Source organism: Hyla sarda, chromosome 9 (genome assembly GCF_029499605.1).
Source record: "Hyla sarda isolate aHylSar1 chromosome 9, aHylSar1.hap1, whole genome shotgun sequence".
Lineage (NCBI taxonomy): Eukaryota > Metazoa > Chordata > Amphibia > Anura > Hylidae > Hyla > Hyla sarda.
The window spans coordinates 137,432,211-137,457,613 of record NC_079197.1 but is presented as its reverse complement, the minus strand read 5'-3'; the positions used below and the strand labels follow the sequence as shown (position 1 = coordinate 137,457,613).

Below are 25,403 nucleotides of genomic sequence, written 5' to 3'. Positions count from 1 at the left end.
TCCGCCATTAACCCCTCAGGTGCCGGGATCAATACAGATCCCAGCATCTGTGGCAGTTCGCCATTTAAATGAACGATCGGATCGCCCGCAGCGCTGCTGCGTGGATCCGATCATTCATAACGCCGCACGGAGGTCCCCTCTCCTTCCTCCGTTCGGCTCCCGGCGTCTCCTGCTCTGGTCTGTGATCGAGCAGACCAGAGCAGGAGATGACCGATAATACTGATCTGTTCTATGTCCTATACATAGAACAGATCAGTATTAGCAATCATGGTATTGCTATGAATAGTCCCCTATGGGGACTATTCAAGTGTAAAAAAAATGTAAAAAAATGTAAAAGTAAAAGTAAAAAAAAAGTGAAAAATCCCCTCCCCCAATAAAAAAGTTAAATGTCCGTTTTTTCCTATTTTACCCCCAAAAAGCGTAAAAAACATTTTTTATAGACATATTTGGTATCGCCGCGTGCGTAAATGTTTGAACTATTAAAATAAAATGTTAATGATCCCGTACGGTGAACGGCGTGAACGAAAAATTTTTTAAAAAAGTCCCAAATTCCTACTTTTTTAATTCATTTTATTAAAAAAAAAATTAGAAAAAATGTATTAAAAGTTTTTTATATGCAAATGTGGTATCAAAAAAAATTACAGATCATGGCGCAAAAAATGAGCCCCCATACCGCCACTTATACGGAAAAATAAAAAAGTTAGAGGTCATCAAAATAAAGGGATTATAAACGTACTAATTTGGTTAAAAAGTTTGTGATTTTTTTTAAGCGCAACAATAATATAAAAGTATATAATAATGGGTATCATTTTAATAGTATTGACCCTCAGAATAAAGAACACACGTCATTTTTACCATAAATTGTACGGCGTGAAAACAAAACCTTCCAAAATTAGCAAAATTGCGTTTTTCGTTTTAATTTCCCCACAAAAATAGTGTTTTTTGGTTGCGCCATACATTTTATGATATAATGAGGGATGTCATTACAAAGGACAACTGGTCGCGCAAAAAACAAGCCCTCATACTAGTCTGTGGATGAAAATATAAAAAAGTTATGATTTTTAGAAGGCGAGGAGGAAAAAATGAAAACGTAAAAAATTAAATTGTCTGAGTCCTTAAGGCCAAAATGGGCTGAGTCCTTAAGGGGTTAAACCTGCTCCAGCATGGTCTGACATTTCGGCGTACTTTCAGCCGATGCGACTTGTCGCTGATAAGTCTCTTTTGATAAAATCAGCACCAATGTTCTAAAAATCCTCTAGAGCAAAAGTCGTGAAAAAGTTGCACATATTTAGACTGTGACTTTCTGTGCGACAAATTTAAAAGGGTAAAAACCAGTCCAAATCCTTTGATAAATCTCCCCCATTGTTTCGAGATGATGGCCATAAAGCCTTGAGAAAATATCAATTCCTCCGTAATCTGTTCATACTTCAGGTTGGAGTCGTCTATGAGAGGTCTGCTCCACACATGTGCTCCAGACGGGTTCATGTTTCAGGTGCGGATCAGACGGCAGCTCCCGTGTGTTTATAATGAGGGCGGTTTGGGAAGTCTCTGTAACAATCGCTTCATAGTCTGAAGCCCTATGGGATACAGGGCATGGGGGCTCCGACAGACAGTCAAATAAATAGTTTACTATTCCCAGGTCCCCTCCTTTCCATGGACAAGCCATTGAAGCACAACTGCTTGGCTGGCTGATTTTCCTCTAAATCTGGTTCCACCGATTATAGCGTTCCCTGACGCAAACGCCGATGTGTAAAAATAATCCCATCACCCATTGACTCATGGCTCGGGCATCCAGGCTGTACACTGTAAGATACTGTTGGTTGTCATATCTGTAAAAAAATATGCATTCCTGACAATATTCCCAGAAGAAAGATTCGGGAAAGAACAGACCATTATCTCATTCTTATTTAAAGGGATACTCCCCTGGAAAACATTTTCCTTTTCTTTTTTACTTTCCTTTCTGTCTGACCACAGTGCTCTCTGCTGACACCTCTGTCCATTTTAGGAACTGTCCAGAGTAGGAGGAAATCCCCATAGCAAACCTCTCCTACTCCAGACAGTTCCTAAAATGGACAGAGGTGTCAGCAGAGAGCACTGTGGTCAGACAGAAAGGAAATTAAAAAAGAAAAATAACTTCCTGTGGAGCATACAGCAGATGATAAGTACTGGAAGGATTAAGATTTTTAAATAGAAGTAATTTACAAATATGTTTAACTTTCTGGCAGCAGTTGATTAAAAAAAAATATATATGTTTTCCAGGGGAGTACCCCTTTAAGCTTTTCCCATATACATGGGGGGGGGGGGATCTGAACTTTTTTTTTCTACAACTTGCTGACTGCATTGGGATTGCCTTTCACAGCAGCTGATAAAGTATTGGGGGAAGGGGGCTTCACTTTTGAGTACCTCTGTAGTCAGCTGTTATGCTGTAGGAGTAATTTCCAGAATGTCTATGGTTTCTCTGCTACTTGCTAAGAATTTTAATATTTTTTATATTGTTTGGAAGAAGGTTAGAACAAGGTTATTAATAAAGATATTAAGGGTGAGGTAAATGTGAGGTAAATGTATACACATCATATGATCTAAAGCAGGTAAATATGAGGTAAATGTATACACATCATATGATCTAAAACAGGTAAATATGAGGTTAATGTATACACATCATATGATCTTAAACAGGTAAATATGAGGTAAATGTATGCACAGCATATTATCTAAAACAGTTAAATATGAGGTAAATGTATACACATCATATGATCTAAAACAGGTAAATATGAAGTAAATGTATACATAGCATATGATCTAAAACTGGTAAATATGAGGTAAATGTATACACATCATATGATCTAAAACAGGTAAATATGAGGTAAATGTATACACAGCAAATTATCTAAAACAGGTAAATATGAGGTAAATGTATCCATATCATATGATCTAAAACAGGTAAATATGAGGTAAATATATACACAGCATATGATCTAAAACTGGTAAACACGAGGTAAATGTATACACAGCATATGATTTAAAACAGGTAAATATGAGGTAAATGTATACACATCATATGATCTAAACCAGGTAAATATGAGGTAGATGTATATACATCATATGATCTAAAACAGGTAAATATGAGGTAAATGTATACACATCATATGATCTAAAACAGGTAAATATGAGGTAAATGTATACACATCATATGATCTAAAACAGGTAAAAATGAGGTAAATGTATACACATCATATGATCTAAAACAGGTAAATATGAGGTAAATGTATACACAGCATATTATCTAAAACAGGTAAATATGAGGTAGATGTATATACATCATATGATCTAAAACAGGTAAATATGAGGTAAATGTATACACATCATATGATCTAAAACAGGTAAATATGAGGTAAATGTATACACATCATATGATCTAAAACAGGTAAATATGAGGTAAATGTATACACATCATATGATCTAAAACAGGTAAAAATGAGGTAAATGTATACACATCATATGATCTAAAACAGGTAAATATGAGGTAAATGTATACACAGCATATTATCTAAAACAGGTAAATATGAGATAAATGTATACACATCATATGATCTAAAACAGGTAAATATGAAGTAAATGTATACATAGCATATGATCTAAAACTGGTAAATATGAGGTAAATGTATACACATCATATGATCTAAAACAGGTAAATATGAGGTAAATGTATACACAGCAAATTATCTAAAACAAGTAAATATGAGGTAAATGTATCCATATCATATGATCTAAAACACGTAAATATGAGGTAAATATATACACAGCATATGATCTAAAACTGGTTAACACGAGGTAAATGTGTACACATCATATGATCTAAAACAGGTAAATATGAGGTAAATGTATACACATCATATGAGCTAAAACAGGTAAATATGAGGTAAATGTATCCACATCATATGATCTAAAACAGGTAAATATGAGGTAGATGTATATACATAATATGATCTAAAACAGGTAAATATGAGGTAAATGTATATACATCATATGATCTAAAACAGGTAAATATGAGGTAAATGTATCCACATCATATGATCTAAAACAGGTAAATATGAGGTAGATGTATATACATAATATGATCTAAAACAGGTAAATATGAGGTAAATGTATATACATCATATGATCTAAAACAGGTAAATATGAGGTAAATGTATACACATCATATGATCTAAAGCAGTGCTCTCCAAACTGTGGACCTCCAGCTGATGCAAAACTACAACTTCCAGCATGTCCAGACAGCCAACGGCTGTCCGGGCATGCAGGGAGTTGTGGTTTTGCAACATCTGGAGGGCCGCAATTTGGAGGCTACTGATCTATAGGAATGACTCCTTAGTCTGTGTGTCCACATCTACATTGTAATTTCTGCTGTTCTGTAAAATCACAACTCCCAGCATGTCCGGGCAGCCAGCGGCCTCCCTGGATTGTTTTTCCAGCACATCCCTTTAGACGCTCGATCACCAGCCATATTGACCAACATATCAGGAAATCTGTTTGTAAATGTGTGTAATGTATATATAGATGTGTGTGTACTACATATATAAAAAGTGGTATTATTATTTGTGTGTATGGCTTTGTATGTATTCCAAATGTTTCCAGTAAAGTATTAATATTTAAATGAACAGTATAGGGGTATTATTTATGTGTCCGGTATAAGGCTATGTTCACAAATGTCAGATTTGCCTATGCCATATCCAAGTAGATTCCTTTTAAAGAGTACCTGTCCTAGCGATACTTAGTTCACTCACATAACTGTGGAAACTGTCAGGAGATAAAGGGGTACTCCGGTGGAAAACAATTTTTTGGGAGGAAAATCAACTGGTGCCAGAAAGTTAAACAGGTTTGTAAATTCTATTTAAAAAAATCTTAATTCTTCCAGTACTTCTCAGCTGCTGTATTCTCCACAGGAAGTTCCTGTCCAGAGCAGGAGCTAATCCCCATAGCAAACCTATCCTGCTCTGGACAGTTCCTGACATGGACAGAGGTGTCAGCTGAGAGCACTGAGGTCAGACTGAAAAGAAAAGAAAAAAGAAAAGAACTACCTCTGTAGTATACAGCAGCTGATAAGTACTGGAAGGATTCCAATTTTTAAATAGAAGTAATTTACAAATCTGTTTAACTTTCTGGCACCAGTTGATTTAAGAAAATGTTTTTCACCGGAGTAGCCCTTTAAATGTGGTATATGTACCTAAATACTGGCAGAAGCCTGAGTGTGTGGACATGACATAACAGGTCTATTTACATGTATGGTTAGCTGAACTATTTATGTGTATGATATGACAGTACAGTGGTCCCTCAACATACGATGGTAATCCGTTCCAAATGGACCATCGTTTGTTGAAACCATCGTATGTTGAGGGATCCGTGCAATGTAAAGTATAGGACAGTGGTCTACAACCTGCGGACCTCCAGATGTTGCAAAACTACAACATCCAGCATGCCCGGACAGCCGTTGGCTGTCCGGGCATGCTGGGTGTTGTAGTTTTGCAACATCTGGAGGTCTGCAGGTTGAAGACCACTGGTATTGGAGGTTGTACTCGCCTGTCCCCGATGCTCCGGCAAGGCCTCTGCTTCCCCGGCATCCTCGCTCTCCGTCGCCGCCATCACGTCACTAAGCACGCCGCTCCTATTGGATGACGGGACGGCGTGCGCAGCAACGTGATGACGACGATGGAGAGCACCGACGATGCAGAGGATCCCGAAGAGGACGCGCCGGAGCCCCGAGGACAGGTAAGTGATCGTCAGAGGACCACACGGGGCACCGTAAACGGCTATCCGGTGGCAGCTGAAGCAGTCTGCCGGATAGCCGTTTATGCGATGGCCCCGACATACAAAAGCATCGTATGTTGATGCGGCCTTCAACATGTGATGGCCTCTGAGAGGTGATTGTATGCTGAAATGATGGTATGTTGGGGCCATCGTAGGTCGGGGGGTCACTGTATTCTTTCTTTGCATTGTATAGAGTGAAAGGTAAGTGATGCACACTGAACCATTCACAAAGATCCCAGAACCCAGTGGTTCCTACCAGAACATTCCCCAGAGCTTCACCCGCCTCATGTTGCTTTTTCCTCATAGCGCTTCCTAATGCCATCTCTTTCTCGATTGGCTCTTTGGTCCAGTTCTGAATTATTGGGGCTTTTGTTGGTGGAGTGAGGAAAGTATGGTTTACACTACACTGATATAGCACCACACTGCCTAGGCAAGGTACTTCTCACTGCTGGAGTCAATATCCTTCCCCCCACCCCTTGTCACCTCAATAGTGGTTGAGCCCCACTATGCATGCCTGCTATTTCAGTGGTTCGTACCAGCTCCACATGCCAGGTGGTTGGTGTCAGACAGAAAACATGTCATATCTACATACACTGCTCAAAACAATAAAGGGAACACTTACACAACACAATGTTACTCCAAGTCAATGACACTTCTGTGAAATCACACTGTCCACTCAGGAAGAACACTGATTGACAATCAATTTCACATACTGTTTTGCAAATGGGACAGACAACCGGTGGAAATTATAGGCAATTAGCAAGACACTCCCAATAAAGCAGTGGTTCTGCAGGTGGTGACCACAGACCACTTCTCAGTTCCTATGCTTCCTGGCTGATGTCTTGATCATTTTTGAATGCTGGCGGTGCTTTCACTCTAGTGGTAGCATGAGATGGAGTCTACAACCCCCACAAGTGGCTCAGGTAGTGCAGCTCATCCAGGACGGCACATCATTTCGAGCTGTGGCAAGAAGGTTTGCTGTGTCTGTCAGCATAGTGTCCAGAGCATGGAGACGCTACCAGGAGACAGGCCAGTACATCAGGAGACATGGAGGAGGCCATAGGAGGGCAACAACCCAGCAGCAGGACCGCTACCTCCGCCTTTGTGCAAGGAAAAGCAGGAGGAGCACTGCCAGAGCCCTGCAAAATGACCTCCAGCAGGCCACAAATGTGCATGTGTCCACTCAAACGGTCAGAAACAGGGGTGGTATGAGGCCTGACCTCCACAGGTGGGGGTTGTGCTTACAGCCCAACACCATGCAGGACGTTTGGCATTTGCCAGGGAATACCAAGATTGGCAAATTCGCCACTGGCGCATCTCTTTACAGATGAAAACATGAAAGAGTCTGGAGACACCGTGGAGAACGTTTTGCTGCATGCAACATCCTTGAGCATGACCGGTTTGGCGGTGGGTCAGTAATGGTGTGGGGTGGCATTTCTTTTGGGGGGGGGGGGGGGTGCACAGCCCTCCATGTGTTTGCCAGAGGTAGCCTGACTGTCATTAGGTACCGAGATGAGATCCTCAGACCCCTTGTGAGACCATATGCTGGTGCAGTTGGCCCTGGGTTCCTCCTAATGCAAGACAATGCTAGACCTCATGTGGCAGGAGTGTGTCAGCAGTTCCTGCAAGAGGAAGACATTGATGCTATGGACTGGTCCGCCCGTTCCCCAGACCTGAATCCGATTGAGCACATCTGGGACATCACGTCTCGCTCCATCCACCAACGCCATGTTGCACCACACACTGTTCAGGAGTTGGCGGATGCTTTAGTCCAGGTCTGGGAGGACATCCCTCAGGAGACCATCCGCCACCTCATCAGAAGCATGCCCAGGCGTTGTAGGGAGGTCATACAGGCACGTGGAGGCCACACACATTACTGAGTCTCATTGTGACTTGTTATAAGGACATTACATAAAGTTGGATCAGCCTGTTGGTTTTCCACTTTGATTTTGAGTGTGACTCCATATCCAGACCTCCAGGGGTTTATAAGTTTTATTTCCATTGATAATTTTTGTCTGATTTTGTTGTCAGCACATTCAACTATGTAAAGATGAAAGTATTTCATACGATTAGTTCATTCATTCAGATCTAGGATGTGTTATCTTAGTGCTCCCTTTATTTTATTGAGCAGTGTATATAAAACGCAATAATGTGGGACATTTATCATTGGCTTTACACCACTTCAATGTTCTTAGTGTCCCTGCAAATTTTGCGCAATGCATTTTTTGCGCAATTTCTTTGCACAATTTTTGGTAGAACATCTTTCAAAGTTGTCTACTGTATGGTGCACCATACCCCACTTTTTGCAGTGGAGCTGTATGTACTATTTGCGCAAATTAAATTTAGAAGTGTTTTTTGTTTTGCGCAAAGCCTACTTTTTTGCACAAACCTACACCACCTAATAGGACACGTACAAAAGTGTCAGATACCAGAGCACAAAGCTTAAACCAATCTCTGCAGTTCACTGGTTTCTATAATTGTGCAAAATGTATCGTCTGTGCACCTTTTTGTAAAATTTTGAGCAACCGTGCAAACAATACACTAAGCAAACAGGGGTAAAATCTTTACTACCTTACAGCAACATTGATATATGTCCCCGCATGCATGTGTGTATGTTCCAGCATCACTTCCAAATGGCTGAAGATATTAACATGAAACTTGGTACACATGTTACTTATATGTCAACAACAAACATAGGATAGATAAATTAACTCTTACCTACTCCCATTTGCGAGAGTCAGGGTTTTACTTTAAAGTCCAATGCAAATCTATGGGAAACGTATGTTTCAGCATAACTTCTGTAAGGCTGGAGATATTTCAATAATACTTGGTCACATGTTACTTATATGTCAAATTAAGATATATAATAGTTAAATGAACCCTAACCTACCCCTGAAGGAAAGGGTTTTTGTTTCAAGTCCCATGCAAATATATAGGACTTCTGGTGCCTTACTCCACAACCACCGCTCTGCATCTCCTGGTGAATGCGTCAGTCCGGCTGGCAAGCCACACCCTCCATGCCCGATCTTGCAAAGACACGCCTACACCCCACACCCCTTTTATTTTCAGCTTACAATATCTTCATTACATCTCATCCCCACCGGAGGACGGGATATGAGGATTAGATATGAAGACGGGATATGAGGATGGGATATAGGGATGGGATATGAGGACGAGATATGAGGACAAAATATGAGGACAGGATATGAGGTCGGAATATGAGGAGGGGATTTGGGATCGGGATATGAGGAGGGGATATGGGTGAGGATTTAAGGACGGGATATGAGGACACAAGCTTCCTCCTTTGTTGCTTGTTCTCCTTCTACAAGGATTAGGTAGTAAAAACCGGGCAGTGCCGGGTACTCTGCTAGTAGAAGATGAATGTGGGATTGTCCAATGGTAGGGGCCAGAGGTTGACATACCGTTTAAGATCCTCGGTTCTTGGAGTTGTGAAGCTTATTGTTAAGCAAAATATTCGTTTTAAAGCTGTGACCGACCTCCACCCAACAAAAGAAACTTAGATCCTTGTCTTTAATTGTTACATTTGGGTAAGCAGGATGTTATGAAACAGTAAGCGTATGTGCACGCTATGGAATTTATGCCTGGAGATTCTAGTGCAGCAGCCTTCCATTGTTTACATGGCATTCTGCTATGCACACTGTTGAATTTCTGCAGAAATTCAAATGCCAGACTCTGCCAAAATAGTGAACATTTTCATTCTTTCGGTGGAATACCGTGTGGACTGCATTGCTGTCAATGGGGATGGCATCTGCTGCACATGGAATATCTGCCTGGAATTTTTCTTTGCAGATATTCCTCTGTCACATTTCGTTACAGTGTAGGTATGATCTTCACAGTCATACCCAGAAGGCAGCGATACACCTTTCTATTATAGCCAACATTAAAGGAGTTGTTTGATGAAGACTGAGTTCCCTATATGAACCCCTGTGAAAGACTCAATCTATGTATTTGTGCTTCAGTATCTCTTTTGTGGGATCGGACCAGATGGTTAATCTTCACGAATCATCCTTGACCCTGTTGCTGGTTCACCCACTTTCCTTCTTCGGACTACTTTTTTTTTTAGATAATATCTACCCCATACCAGGAAGATCCCATACCAGGTAGACATGGTTCTTTAGACATCCTCTGACCCAGTCATCTAGCCATTACAATGTGGCCCCTGTCAATGTCACTCAAATCCTTACACTTGTCCATTTCTCCTGGTTACAACACATCAACTTGAAGAACTGTCTGTTCATTTGCTGCCTAATACATCAAAGCCCTTGACAGACGCTATAGATTATCAATGTTATTTACATCAATCGTATGACTGAATGATGTATAAATCATGGATAAAAAATATATTAAGCTATAGCCATGAAGAACTCTAGAGAGCCATGTATCACCAACATCCTCAATATAGAGGACCATTACTACAGTAAGTGCAAGTGTGTTTCAGTATTGTAAGGGAAGTCTTAAGAAGAAATGATAAGGGACTTTTTGGGTGTTGTACCTGTAGACCACTGGTTAACATTTACCATATATAGATATAATATATGAAATTACTATAAAGTATATGGATTGCATTGTTGTAATACATTGTCAAGCACACCAATATGTGTTGCAGGTTTATGACACAATGAGTGATTCAAATGTCTGACTTAGGACTCGTAATACCCTACACACGATGTGACATGTAACATAGTCCAATGACGATAGCATCGACGGTGCATTTCCTGATCATGTGCCATGTGCTTGCAAAAAAAAAAGTGGAGAGGAAGAGAGAAAAAGGAGAGAGGGCCTGAAACTACGAAAGAGGAAATGCTGAAAAAATGGGATAGAGACCAAGAATAAGAGGGGGATTTCAGAGGAAAGAACAGAAAACGAAATTAAGAAAATACAGAGAAGAAGCTGAAGACGCACGAGAATGGAGGATGAGTAAGAATCAAGGTATAAGGGGATACACAGCAGATTAAGGGGTTCAATGATAAGAAGTCAGTTCTGAGCAGGAAGAAATGGAGATTATTAAAAGAGACAGAGGGGGTCATAAGGAAAGAATAAGGAGAGTGGGAGAGAGACACTACTGAATAGTTCATCACAGAGGGTCAGGAGAAATAAATGTATGAATGGTGGTATTAAGAGTAATAGAAAAGGCAGGAATACATGAAAGACCAACAGAGAGAGAAAAAAGAGGACCAGAGCAAACAACAATAGGAGAACAGACAAAGAGTGAATAGGCAAATAAAAGGTAAATGTGTAAGAAGGTAGACATGAAGTAGGTAGTGGGTTAAGAAGAGAATGGGACAAGACAAAAAAAATTGAAGTGAAGAAGAAAGTAGTAGAAGAGCAACATAAGTAAGGAATAGATAAAGGAATTAGTGGATGGACATAGAGAATGACCTTATTGGTATAGGAATGAGGAGAGACATATATAAAGAAGTAATAGGTTCGGTTACAGTCTCACACAGTGGTCAAGACAGGCCAGTGATGAGGCTGAAATCATTCAGACATTCTGCTCGGTGTGGCTATCAAATATATTGTTAATGGCCACACAGTTATGCTATTAAAATTGCTGTTTATCTACAGAATGTTGGAGCCATTACGGTTTTGTTGGACACCATACCTTAAAGCATAGAGGAACAGGAAACACACAAGGAAAAGTTGATGGACGAGGCGAGGTACATAGAAAAAAGTGGGCAAAGATCAAAAGGGCCACAACTGATGGTGCTGGCATCAAGGATAGAATTGATCAATGTTTTGTTGACTACATGGCATCTCATGGCCAATTCTAACCCGTGCAACCAGAGAACAAAAAGATGGGACCAACAAAGGCTGGCCCCCCTCTTTCCAATGGTACCATATAAGTTGTACATGCCACTCTATGGACAAAGATAACTATGGCAGGAGTAAAAGGAGAGGGACCTAGAGAATAAGTGCATGAAAAAGAATGAGTGATGTTAAAGGTTAGTAAGGAAGATACTACAAAGCTAAGGGGATGGATATAAAAATAGCAGGGGAAAAAGATTAAGAGAGAGCTCAAGTATGTAAATGTGATGTTGTAGTTAAAATAAGAAGAATTTGTAGATCACCGTCCCTGTAGAAAATACACCCCTACTCAAAGAAATCACATGAACATAAGCAAATATCCCCTAGAGACATGGCTTACAGTTCTGGGGTTGATAGCCTCTGTTGTAGAGAATAGGATGAGGAAAATATGGAAGAGGCAGAAGGAATAAAAAGTATTAGCAGGGAAACAGAGATATTATTAAAGTATTATAGATGTAAGCAGTAAAAATACCAGCCAACTCATAGTAAGAACTGGGACCATGGTTTAAGAATATACCAGTAACAGGGGTGTAACTCTAGGCCCCAAAGACACCTTTGTCCCATAAGAAAACACCAGTATTATAAATGGCACATGGCAGCCATGGAGACCTATTACAGATTTTGCACTGCCAGTAATACAGTAATATTTACATCATAAAGAGAATAATAAAAAAGGCTTACAAAATCAAGAGAAAAGAAAGTCATGAAGGAATGAGACGAGAAAGAAGACAACAAGAGCAATGGAATCATGTGGAACAATAGAAATGGAACTACAACAAGTTCAATGCAAATGACTGGAAGTGACAACAGAATTGGGACAACCACACTAAGAGGACATGGACAGATATTGTTGACAGCATGAAAAGCAGTAATAGGGAGTAATGGAGTTGAGTAAAAGGTAAACAGAGAGATAGGAGACGGAGAGAATGAGGGACATGACAGCAAAGTAGGAGAAGCGTACACACTATGACAAAGAGAGAATAAGCAGGATGAGTGAGGGAGTGAAGAGAAGATGGCAGGAGATAAGGAAGGGTGCAGGGTCACAGGCCTCAAAAAGGGAGGGTGGTGGAATATAAGGAGGCCTTACTGAGAGGAAGGGGACATGGAAGCAGTGACAGGACATACAGGAAGAGAGGCAATGTTGTTACAATTTAACTCATTAACCCTTTCATCTGCATGTTGCATATGTGAACATCTTAGGACTTTCCATTGCACTTTTTGGATTTGAGATCCTTTGTTTCCTCTCTAACAGCACCTCTCCTACAATGTTTGAGTTATTGCAGTCACACCATTCAATAACACAATGTACATCCATGTATTGATACTAGAGATGGGAGAATCCTTTTTACCTTAAGATTTCAAGTGATAATCAATGGATAAACAAGTTTGTAAAAATTGGGTAAACAGGCTGTCTCCTCAAAAAGCTTACTGGTTAGGACATGATATCAGTGTCAAAGGTGAGTGCTGTATCGGGTAATCCTATAGGCTAATCTCACATGCATCTGCCATTGCCTCTAATACCCCTCTATGGAGTCACCTGGAAGAAACTAGCTAAGTAAAGCTGACAGCAGATTAAACACCACTGCAGTTTTCTTCTAGAGATCTTTGACCTCCACTGATCCAACATTGATGTCTTGTCAAAGCGATATTTCACCAAAGTGTTTGATGAGACAGCAACACTCATATACACATACATAACAAAGTGATGGTGCAAGGTATGCTCGGGAGTTTAGTGCTGCATACAGGTTCTACTATATTAGCTACAAGACTTACTTTCTAAGATAAAGTTGAACCTTGGACTTAGTAGATGTGTATAAGTTATAATGATAAACATGGTATAGAAGCTTTCTATAATATGCAGATATCATTGTCAGAAGATATCTTGGAGGGTGTAGCTTACCTGTTTTAAACATGTCAATCCTCTTCACCTGTTCGGAGTAGTATCCCTCCACAATAGGCTTCTCTTTCTCCGTTTTTTCTTTTATTGCCTCTATAGTACTATTATAAACTGACAGGATATCTGTCGGGACTGACATCTCCTCGCTCTCCACATTAGGAGGTTCGGTAAGCATTAATTTACTAAGAATTTGTCCTCTAATGGCCTCAATTCTCCTTTTCTTCATCTCTTCCATATCTACCGCCTTGCACGTTGACATTGACATGGCCACATGAAGAAGATCTAGCAACAAAAGCATCAAGAGGATTTTCATGTTCTTGGCTTCAAAAGGGATTCTTGTTGACTTCAAATTTTGAGGCTTTCCGTATGTTCAACCACGTCCTTCCAACTTTCTCCAACTAGACCAATCTACAGTATTTCAAGGATTTGTTCAATTGCCCTCAGATCATCACCTAAATACTCCTAAGGTAACTTCATCCATAAAGAAAAGTCCATGTTCAGGAATGAGCTGATGTTCTCCAGCTACTGGTGGACCAACACATAACGTGACAAAGAAAATGACAGAAAAATTACTCAGTAACCTGCATTACACCTAAAGGGGTGGAAATTGGTGAAATGATGTGTGAAGGTCCTATGTTGACGGTGGAGTCGAGTTCTGATAAGTCTTCGTTGAGTTGTGCCTTGTTCGTAGCTTGTTCTCACACTCTCTCTATGCAATTTGACGGCCTTGTCTCACAGCTTGCTAGAACATGCTTCTCCCGTCCCCCTCTCTCCTTCCTCCTGTGTGCAGTAACAGGCAGGGTTTTTTTTAATGCTTTTTCTGTAACTTCAGGCTCCACCCAGGATATGATGGTACTTTTAAGTTTGACACACAGAGTAGTTTAAGGAACTGCTGCTGGGTCCTGGGGGTGGTGGTGGTGAGGGTTAGAGCTGAAATCCGATAATGTTTTATTAGAAAACAGTCAAAGCAGAATGTACTTGCACTTGATATATACCATTTCACAAAACCACTGAGTTCGGAGAAGGGGGGAAGAATTTGGCAGGGAGAAAAGTATCTGAAATGATAAGGACTAAATTAGAACACATGGGAGGATGTGCAAGAGAGGGGTACATTTACAAATTGTATGAGATACATGGAGTCATTGAAGTCAAATAGTGTTATATGGCACAAAAATAGGCTCATTGTGGGAACATGTAGCTGTAGCAATATGTCCCTGTTGCAATGGAAAGTGCTTAGGATAGCTCTGGTAAAGAGAGGATGATCCAGCATAGTCCAGCTAAAACACCTCTATAATTCAGGAATAATGTTATAATAAGGGGTAATTGACATGTGTGAAGTGATACTAGTAGGTGCATGAGATGCGGAATTCCAAAAAACACTAAAGGATTTTTTAACCTCTATTAAATTGAAGATATCTAGTCTACACAACCCTTGTTCTAATACCCTATTAGGGAATTATAGGGGTCAATGTTTCAGATTGATGGCCAGTCTTAAGCATTGAACAGAGGCGAAGCAACTCCTAGGATGACCACCAATCAGCTGACCTGATGTGGCATGCATGGGATAGCCTTCATTTTGGTGAAAAAATGCACAATGATGTGGGTTCTGTAATGCAGCCTACATTTCCAATGAACCCTCTGGCTGAGGTCAGGAGGTGGATCACTCCTTATTAGGGTGATAGTGCTGGAGGTCACCCAGGTGAACCGAATAGTGGGTTACGGTCTGTTCACACTATGTGCAGTTCTAATGCTTTTTCTTACTCAAATTAGCTTTTTTTGGTCAAATAAGTCTTCAGGCCACATGCTCACATGCTGAATTTTTACTGCATTTTAGCTATTTTTAGAGAGATTTTACAAAGTAATGCAGTACAATATCTCAAAAATCACAGCAATAACAGAAAAAAACAGAAAGAAACCCAATGTGTGAACACAGCCTCAGGGAAGGTAAATAACTACTATACATCCTGATCCCATAGAGATAGCAGCAGTATACGGATAGAGCTGGAGGGGAGGTGTATAAACTACTGTATATCCTGATCCCATGTTTTCCACCGAGTACCCCTTTAAATTGTCGAGTGAACGATAACTCATTCCTGTGAACTCCAGAATGGGGCCCCTGATCTCAAAGAGAGCAGAGGTCGAAGATGGCATGCGCTCCATTCATTCAGTACAGCACTCGGAAATCTCTGGTGCTTCCATAGAAATGAATGGAACATGTGCCGTCTTCAGCATGCGTTCTTTGAGAGCTATTACCTTCTCTGGAGATTGCGAGGGTCCCAGTGGTGGGACCCCTCCCTGCAATCAGACATTTATAGTTGTGCGCATTGGACGGAGTGCATTTGCAGCGTATTTCATGCTGTGTATGCACCGACGGCAGTCACAAGAGCAAGCTCCCTGCTGTGACTGGGTAGCTCTGTGTGTCTGCTCGTAGTGGTGGATTTACCGTTACTTCAAATGGACTGCTATGGGCGCAACAGTGCTGTAGATGCGCTCTGCGTGACTTTATCCTAACGCAGTGAATCGACTACTAGAGCAATAGGGGTAGGAGTATGTGCCACTCAGAAAATGCTCCTGCTCCTTTTTCACATGATGCTGTGTTCCCTTCATTTTAGCTTACCATGAGTGTGTGAGATCCATAGTACCATCCTTGTTTGTGGGCTGTATCTGGTATTTATGTCAGATACACACAACTCGTGATGACCCCACTTCGTCACTATTACCCCATACAGATACTGTATGTGCCTTCATTGATAGACTATTTCGTTATGCAGTTTTCCATGCCTGTTTGGTATACAGCTGTGAACTATCTTGCGTGGTGAGGGTGTGATGAGGGCAGATGGAATTACCCTAGGGGCAGATGGCACTAACCCCTTTTGTTCATGATGGCAGGGCGTGGTTTATCCTCTACACCACCCGAAGGAATACCGCTGGATCCTGGGCTTGGTACGGGTACAAATAACGACTCCGACGCCAAGTTACGGAACAACAGCAGCTTTACTTAGACAGGTGTAACAGTCTAAACAGTTTGGCTACGCCCACGGGGGTGACCAGTGACTTCAGAGACCTTAGGGCATGCTAGGACTTATAGTGGACTTGGACAATTTGGATGCAGACCATGCTGACTTAAGACAGGATGACTTGGACTGACTTGACTATGACAGACTATGACTGACTTCACCCCTTCTGTAGCTTACCAGGCTTTGACTTGGCCTGTGGGGCAATGGACATGAGAATCCGTGGCTGCTGGTCTGACTTTAGGCCTCCTCTGGACTCCACACACACTCTAGCAGGCTTGACCTCACTGTGGTTCAGCAAAGACTAAGAGTGCAAGCTAGCTCCACCAAGGGCTTATATGAGGGAGACTAGGAGGGGTCCCATAGGTCACCCTTAGGTCACATGGTCACTGGTAGCTCACTGGTTTACAATCAGATGACAACAGGTCTTAAAGGCATAACACATTGTATATGCAATACACTATATTGCACTATATAACAGGCCCTTAGGAATATACATAGGGTACAGGTACAGGGGAGGCCCAGGGGTCACTGTATGGAGGCAGCAAGGGTACAGGGGTGATACTCCTGTACTGGGCAACCACAAACTCCCCCACAACAGCCTTCCTCTGCGCCCAGTCCTGGAGGGCGGACAACATAAAAGAGGCCACTGAGGCCTGGTGATAGAAATAGTTCCTGGGGCATTTATACCGAATATCCTTCTCAGGTCTGAGGAATAAACAACAAATAACTGGGGACGAGTCTATGTGGTATTGTGAGAATGTCCTTACATGCTCCTTTGCTTGCAAGTGTATGGATAACTGGGATGGTTAGACATGTAAGGTTTTGAGTCTTGCAACTGCATACATAAACCCATTTGATACAGATCGGGCTGCCGGAGGCTTTCTAGCAGAGAGCACTGTGGTCAGACAGAAAATTTAAAAAGAAAAGAACTTCCTGTGGACCATAACAGCAGCTGATAAGTAATTTACAAATCTGTTTACATTTCTGGCACCAGTTAAGTAAAAAAAAAAAAATGTTTTCCAGTGGAGTACCCCTTTAAAGAGACCTGTGAAAAATGAAAGAAGCAATCTGATTGGTTGCCATGATCAACTGCACCACTCTTCCTCTACACAAAGTTGATAAATCTCCCCTATATCCATCTACATCTCAGGCATCTGTCATCTGTAGCCGTGTAATACAATAAATACATCCGCAGCACATACATTGGGTAATGAGGACACAGTGACATGGGTAATGAGCCAGAGCCTCGTCCACCAGTCTCATACAAATTGCCTATGAAACCTAAGTTGTAAATGGCCGGCAATGGATTAGTGGATCCATCAGGTCTCCTCCCGGCACCTCCTGTTCATCCCGCTCACAGGGTGAAGACGTCTGTATAGATATGGGGCTCTAAACTAGCGGGATCAGCTCTCCTGGGCTGGGCACACACCAACACATGTCAGATCATGTGTCTATAACAGATTTTATTACAGCTCTAGAAAAGGGCCCCCGCAGGCTGGAATATCCCTGGAACCTCTCACACCCAGCAATGCAAGCGCAATGAATGTTAACCCTCTATTATCCATCTCAGCTGGATCCTCACAATCCGAAGAAGACATTATTAACCTTCCAAACCTCTGGGCATCAGAATATACCAGACATGTTTTAAATCCAGAAATAAGAAACCAAAATCCAAATGCTTTACGGTAGTTTTCATATGGCCACTTTTATGCGTTTATATTACATTTGTAATGCTTAAAGGGGTACAGTGAAACAGATTTGTAAATTACTTCTATTAAAAAATCTTAATCCTTCATGTACTTATTAGCTGCTGAATACTACAATGGAAATTCTTTTCTGTTTGAAACACAGAGCTCTCTGCTGACATCACGAGCACAGTGCTCTCTGTCCATTTTAGGTACTGTCCAGTACTAGGAGAAAATCCCCATAGCAAACATTTGCTGCCCTGGACACTTCCTACAATGCATAAATCTAAAAACAACAAAAAGCAGAGCTCCTCATAGGACAGTATGTCGTAGACAATGTGAAGATAGGTGAGTACAGGAATCACAGCTGTTTTAGTGGTCCTCTCACCTGGTACGGTTGTGTAATTGACACAACCACACAAGCGCATGAAAATAGTGGTGCAGCCTCCCGGTACCGGATCCAGCGATGAGCAGGCCGATTCAGAACAGAATATATGAATAAAGAGGAAAAATACCCGGTTCCACAGCGCAGTCCACAAATTCAATCAGAAGATGATGATGGATGTATAAGATATTTTATTAGGCCAGGGTGCAACGCGTTTCGGGGCTTGGGATCCCCTTCGTCAGGCAAATAAGCATCATAACATATCAGACAAACTGGTGCCCTTAAATAAAACCATTTTTTTGCACCAAGTGAAGCTCCGCCCAATGGGCGTGGCCTCCATGAGCGGAAGTAACATGGTAAAATAAATGTATTGAAAAAACAACGTAATGAAGTACATATACATTAAAAAACAATCTCATATACAGAATGGAAATACCTGGAGCGCATCTGAAACAAACTCAACGTCCCAGGAGAGCGTGCATCTCCGAGCTAGCAGCGCCTGCGCCAACTCCCAATGATACTGATGATGAGGGCCGGAGAGAAGACAGCGCATGCGCTCGCTCGCACCATGCAGAGAGAGACGGCGCCCGAGCGCACGCACACTGGAATCGGACAGAGTCCGAGGAGTAAACACAATGCGCGTGCGCCTCGGGACCCGCCGTAGCCAAACACATGTGTCGGCGCAGCGGAACCCCGCAGCTATCCAATCCGGCACAGTACAAAATAAGCATGGGGGAAGGGCTGGGCTGATGGAACAATTATAAAAAAAATTGGGGTGCAATTATAAAGATAAAATATTATATAAAATATAATAAACTGCATTGGGGTGCATATATAAAGATAAAATAAACTGCATAACTGGTAAGTAAATGTGGAGATGAAATAACAGGGATGGGATGCAAACATCTAATTGGAATAAATACCATGATCATAATATGGAAAATATAAGTATATGAAGATGGAATGCAATACCTATAGCTAAAAATGGTTTTCTGGCACCAGTTGATTTAAAAAAAAAAAGTTTTTCACCGGAGTACCCCTTTAAGCCTTTTATAGGTTCCGCTGAACTAGGGGGATATTTATCAAAGTCAGTGTAGGTGCACTGATTTTATACACAGGTTTTGATGGTGTTGTTGGAGTGTACATGCACCAAATGTATCAAATGGGGCAGGGCCTGTGATAAATATTGGGCTAGTTCACATTTTTGTGAAATTTCACTCCAGAACACCAGTTTGTATGAACCGCTTCTCTGCTACTTTTGTGCAACTTTTTCCACCCACGTGACTTTTGTGCGACTTTTTGAAAGCCAGTTCTGTTCTGCTGTAGGATTTTTCTTTTTTTGTAATTGAAGTCTGTGCGACAAATCTGCGTTTTTTTTTTTTTTTTTTTAGAAAAGTGTCACGTCGTAAATCACTGACCACTACAAAGTAAAAAGCAGATCTTGTGTAAAACATCTGTTCCATGAGAAATTGTGCAGGCCGGCAAACCACTAAACGTAGCACATTTTTGTGACAAATATACATAAAAAACCTCTGTAAATCCCTTGATAAATTCCTCCAATATGTACCTGTATTGGGCTAACTTTTCATTTTATTTTTTTCTAACCTGAAACGAATGTCACAAAAAAACTTTATTTTGCATTTCCAAGATGCGATTGTAGTTTTGTTTTTTAAAGAGTACCTGTCATCAAACTAAACTTTTAATATATTGTTCCTAATGTAATTTTAAGACACTTTGGTATTTACTTGCTGTTAAAATTCTCAATCTTTATATGTTTTTAATGTGATTGAAAAAATGGCCACTAGGTGGCTCTGTACTGTTCCCTGCACAAGTCAAACAATTAGTTTGGTCTCCTCCCGGCCTGGCAGGAGAGCAAACTCAGGAAAAGCGTGCGGGGCATGGTGAGGCACAGCTCTTGCAGGCTTCAGTGACATCACGCCTGCTGGGGAACGCCCACTTTCTCCTGCTGGGAGCTCACACAATGGCCCTGATTTACTAAGAGTGGAGTGTAGATTTTGTTGTGTTTTTTGAAAACTTTATACATGCTTTAAAGGGTTTTCTTCCCCAAAAATTCCCATAATTTTCAGGGTGCGTTCACACGTGCGTATTTACTGCTGCAGATTTGCTTCAGCAGATTTTGCTGCCCATTGAAGTCAATGAGCAGCAAAATCTGCAGCAACAAATCTGCTGCAGATCTGCAGTAAAAAATATGCATGTGTGAACGCACCCTCAGAGTGGTTTTCAGAAAAGAGTGATTTTGGATGAAATGTAGGGAACATGCCTCTTTTCCCAAAAACCACACCCAATTTGTAGGTTTTTTTTCACTCTCGGTGTTTCTGATTCTGTTGTTTTTTTTCTGTCGCACATTCAGAATTTACAGAGAGTTTAGGTGCACAACCCGACAAAAAGAGTCGGAATGCTGTTAGTAAATGAGGGCCAATGTGAGCAAGGGGAAAGGTAGGATACACAGCTTTTTAAAGCTCAGAAATGTTTTCTAAGGGCAGGAGGGGTGTTAGGAGTAGTTAGGGAATATAATGAGTTAGTTTAGAAAATATGGTTTGATGACAGGTTCTCTTTAAATAGTGAGTTTTAGTATTGATGTTTTTTTTTTCTTTAGTGTTTTTACCCTGCGTTTTTTTTCATGACAAGTCATGGGATTCTTTAACCACTTAAGGACTCAGCGTTTTTCCGTTTTGGCATTTTTATTTTTTCCTCCTTACCTTTAAAAAATCATAACTCTGCATCTAAAAATCCATATGCTGGCTTATTTTTTGCGCCACCAATTCTACTTTGTAATGACGTCGGTCATTTTGCCCAAAAATTTTGGGGGCTTCCGTTTCTACACAGTACATTTTTCGGTAAAAATGACACCTTATCATTATTCTGTAGGTCCATACGGTTAAAATGATCCCCTACTTATATAGGTTTGATTTTGTTGTACTTCTGAAAAAAATCATAACTACATGCGGGAAAATGTATGCGTTTAAAATTGTCCTCTTCTGACCTCTATAACTTTTTATTTTTCCGCGTATGGGGCGGTATGAGGGCTCATTTTTTTGCACCATGATCTGAAATTTTTAGCGGTACCATTTTTGCATTGATAGGACTTATTGATATTGATATAAAAAGTGACCAAAAATGCACTATTTTGGACTTTGGAATTTTTTTGCGCGCACGCCATTGACCGTGCGGTTTAATTAACAATATATTTTTATAATTCGGACATTTCCGCACGCGGTGATACCATATATGTTTATTTTTATTTACACTGTTTTTTTTTTTTAATGGGAAAAGGGGGGTGATTCAAACTTTTAATAGGGGAGGAGTTAAATGATCTTTATTCACTTTTTTTTTCACTTTTATTTTGCAGTGTTATAGCTCCCATAGGGACCTATAACACTGCACACACTGATCTAATACATTGATCATTGTTATACCATAGGGACCTATAACACTGCACACACTGATCTTCATCATTGATCACTGGTTTCTCATAGGAAACCAGTGATCGATGATTCTGCCGCTTGACTGTTCCTGCCTGGATCTCATGCACTGAGCAGTCATTCGGCGATCGGACAGCGAGGAGGCAGGTAGGGGCCCTCCGGCTGTCCTGTAAGCTGTTCGGGATGCCGCGATTTCACCGCGGCTATCCCGAACAGCTCCCTGAGCTAACTGGCATGCTTTCACTTTCACTTTAGACGCGTCTAAAGGGTTAATAGCGCGCGGCAGCACGATCAATGCCGCGTGCTATTAGCCACGGGTAATGAGGCTGGGCCCGACCTGCAATGACGCGTGGCCACGGGGTTTGGCCCCGCGTTATAGATCGGGAGCGGACTCATGACGTACCGGTACGTCATGAGTCCTTAAGGGGTTAATCATGTGACTCTACTGAAGAAATAGGGGGGAAAAACGCCAGATAAAAGAAAAAAACTAAATACACATGGCGATTTTTTATGGCATCTTTGGCAGATTTCTATAGGAGGTGGGAAAGGCTATAGTCTCAACATGCTGACATTTTAGAAAACTGCTACTGAGCCCAAAAACGAAGGAAAACATCAAAGGAAAAAAACATTCTTTAGGCCGGATTCACCATAACCTAATACGGACACATTTTTGTCTCTGTATTTTGACTGCAAGTACCGGCTCCACTGTGGCTCTGGGGACTCGCATGTGGTCCTCTTTTTAATTTTCTACACAGACATTTCTTAGCTATTTCTGATAACTGGAAAGCTGAGTACCAAGAAATATAGTTACCATTACACCCAACTTTTCCAAATGATTGCTATTTAGGAAAACGAGAACTTTGCATAACAACCCTATTTGGAACTGTAATGGCAGCCATGTTGTTTACTGCTCAAAATCCGGAAATAAAGAAGAGGCACAGTGCTGGGACTTGTAGTCCAATGTTTGGGCTTATAGTCCAAATAGTGGTTGCTCAGCTCCTTGGACCAGGCCCAAGGTCAAAAAATAAATAAAAGACGCCGCACACCACTGTGGAAACAAGATTGGTTATTGCCCATGTTTCCCAGAAAGATGTACATAAGAAACATGAACAGAATTTTACAAGGGAAATGTCCTTTCCAAGAAGCTAAAATAAGGCAGGTGTCAGACGATGCAGCAAAAACGAGGAAAGATTATTAACCCTTTAATGTTTCTATATGCTGAAAGAGAAAGGACTGATTCACGGAGGCTGCTGTTAGTCTCTCCCAATATGAGACACTTATTGAAGTACAAGCACAGTGCCAGTACCGTACAATCCCTGCCAACATTACCAAGTCACCACACTTAGGGTATGTTGACTTACAGAAAAAAAAATATGGCTGTTTTTTCGGCTGATTTTAGTAAGAAAAGGACAATTTAATTTTTATGCAGTCATTTTTTTTCCGTAATAAGCTAAAAAAAAAAAAATATGTTTGTAAACGAAATAGACATATTTTGTGTGTGTGTGTGTGAACATACCCTTAGAGTAGTGCTTCCCAACCAGGATGCCTCCAGCTGATGCAAAACTACAGCAAAACTGTCTGGGCATGCTGGGAGTTGTAGTTTTGCAACAGCTGGGGGCGCACTGGTTGGGAAAGGCATTGTTCACAATTTCCAGGGCGGAATTCCACATCGGAATTCTGTCGGAGATTCCGGAGCAGCAGAGTCCCGTTCATTTCAAGGGGATTCTTCTGCGCTGTGCACAAGTCCGGAAAATTTCCGTGCCAGATGTTTCTGCGGACACCACACGGAATGCATAGCCATCATTGAGTGTGGGCGCCGACACAATAGTGGATAATTTTTTTTTAAGACTGGCTTGGCTGCGTCCTTAAGGGGTTAAAACCTCATTTTGCTTATACTTCCTACAACTGACTAGGAGCAACCAATATCTTTTGCCAAATTCCCCATTGGGTTTTCTTTTTAAAGGAGTTTTATAATTCTTTCAACTGATATGATTGACAAGGCTCTTGTTGGGGCCTCTTTTTCTTTCAATTAAAGGGGTTGTCTGGGGAAAGAAACAACCTGATTATAATAAGGCAGCAAGAAGGTCTGTTCTCAGTCACAGTAGTTTCCATAAGAACGGGCTCCCTGCTTCCTTATCTAATAAGGAAGAAATATTCACATCACTGGTCTCGTCCCGTGCTGTTAGAAGGAGAGACAAAGTATACTGCTTTCAGAGCCTGTGACATAATGCCACAGCTTACAAAGGAAAGAGATCTCTGCAAATGGGCTGTGTCCTTAAGGAGTTAAAACCTTCTCATTTTGCTTATACTTGCATCAAAATTTAAAACTGACTAGGAACAACCGATATCTTTTGCCACATTCCCCATTGGGTTTTCTTTTTAAATTAGTTTCATAATTCTTTCAACTGATCTAGTTGAAAAGTCTCTTGTTGTCTGGCAAAATAAATAACCAGATTATAATAAGGCAGCAAGAAAGCCTGTTCTCGGTCACAGTAGTTTCCATAAGAACGGGCTCCCTGCTTCCTTATCTAATAAGTCATAAATCTTCACATCACTGGTCTTGTCTGATGCTGATAGGAGGAGGGACAGAGTAGACTGCTTTCAAAGCCTGTGATGTGATGCCACAACTTACAAGGGAAAGAGATCTCTGCACTATGGCTAATAACACTATATTAGTAAGTTGCTTTATTGAACTTTTTTGACACAATACAAAGGTTCTTTCTTTCACTGCACAACCCCTTTAAACAAATCCAACAGCTTATTAAGGTCTGTAACTGGAGAGTATGTTTCATGAAGCCAGAATGTGCAGAAACATCTATAATTTTGTACTAGCTATGAAATATTAAAAAGCTGGGTGAGCATCCTCTAACCGTGGGGATTCCATAACTTTTACCAAAGGCTTTAGGCTAAAGGTTCCAGCATTTGATCCTCCTTGAGTGTACTTAGGCCCAGCTTTTGGCAGGATCTGCCGCAAATACGATTAACTCTGTATTGCCTTTGCAGAATGATGCCAAGCTGCTTTTTCCACTCTCCGCTGCCCAGCACAGTGCCAGTCCAGCCTTATTCTGACTAGCTGGGTCATTGAAAGGATATGTAAGCCTTCACTAACAATATTTGTTGCTGTTTAATAAAAAATGAAGCAAGTTTTTTCATATACTAATCTCCTCACATTTTGTGTCTACAGCTTCAATGCAGATCTATAAGTCTTCATGGTTACAGAGAGACCCTGTACTGTCAGATCCTGCACTCACACTTACTTCCATCTTTCTTTCTTATTAACTTATATAAATTACATAGTTAGTACCAAAATTACCATCAAGTTCAACCAAGGAGCGAACAATGTGG

The 25,403-nt window shown here is 41.0% G+C and overlaps 1 protein-coding gene across 1 annotated transcript in view; it reads right to left on the bottom strand.

The window, feature by feature from the left end:
- TGFB1 (transforming growth factor beta 1) overlaps nt 1–14,616 on the bottom strand; it is a 36,531-nt gene extending 21,915 nt beyond the window's left edge. Inside the window, exon 1 of the mRNA XM_056539061.1 lies at nt 13,532–14,616. Coding sequence (XP_056395036.1) covers nt 13,532–13,841 — 310 coding nt within the window. The 5' untranslated portion in view covers nt 13,842–14,616. The remainder of the gene's footprint in view (nt 1–13,531) is intronic.
- Between the last annotated feature and the right edge of the window lie 10,787 nt (nt 14,617–25,403).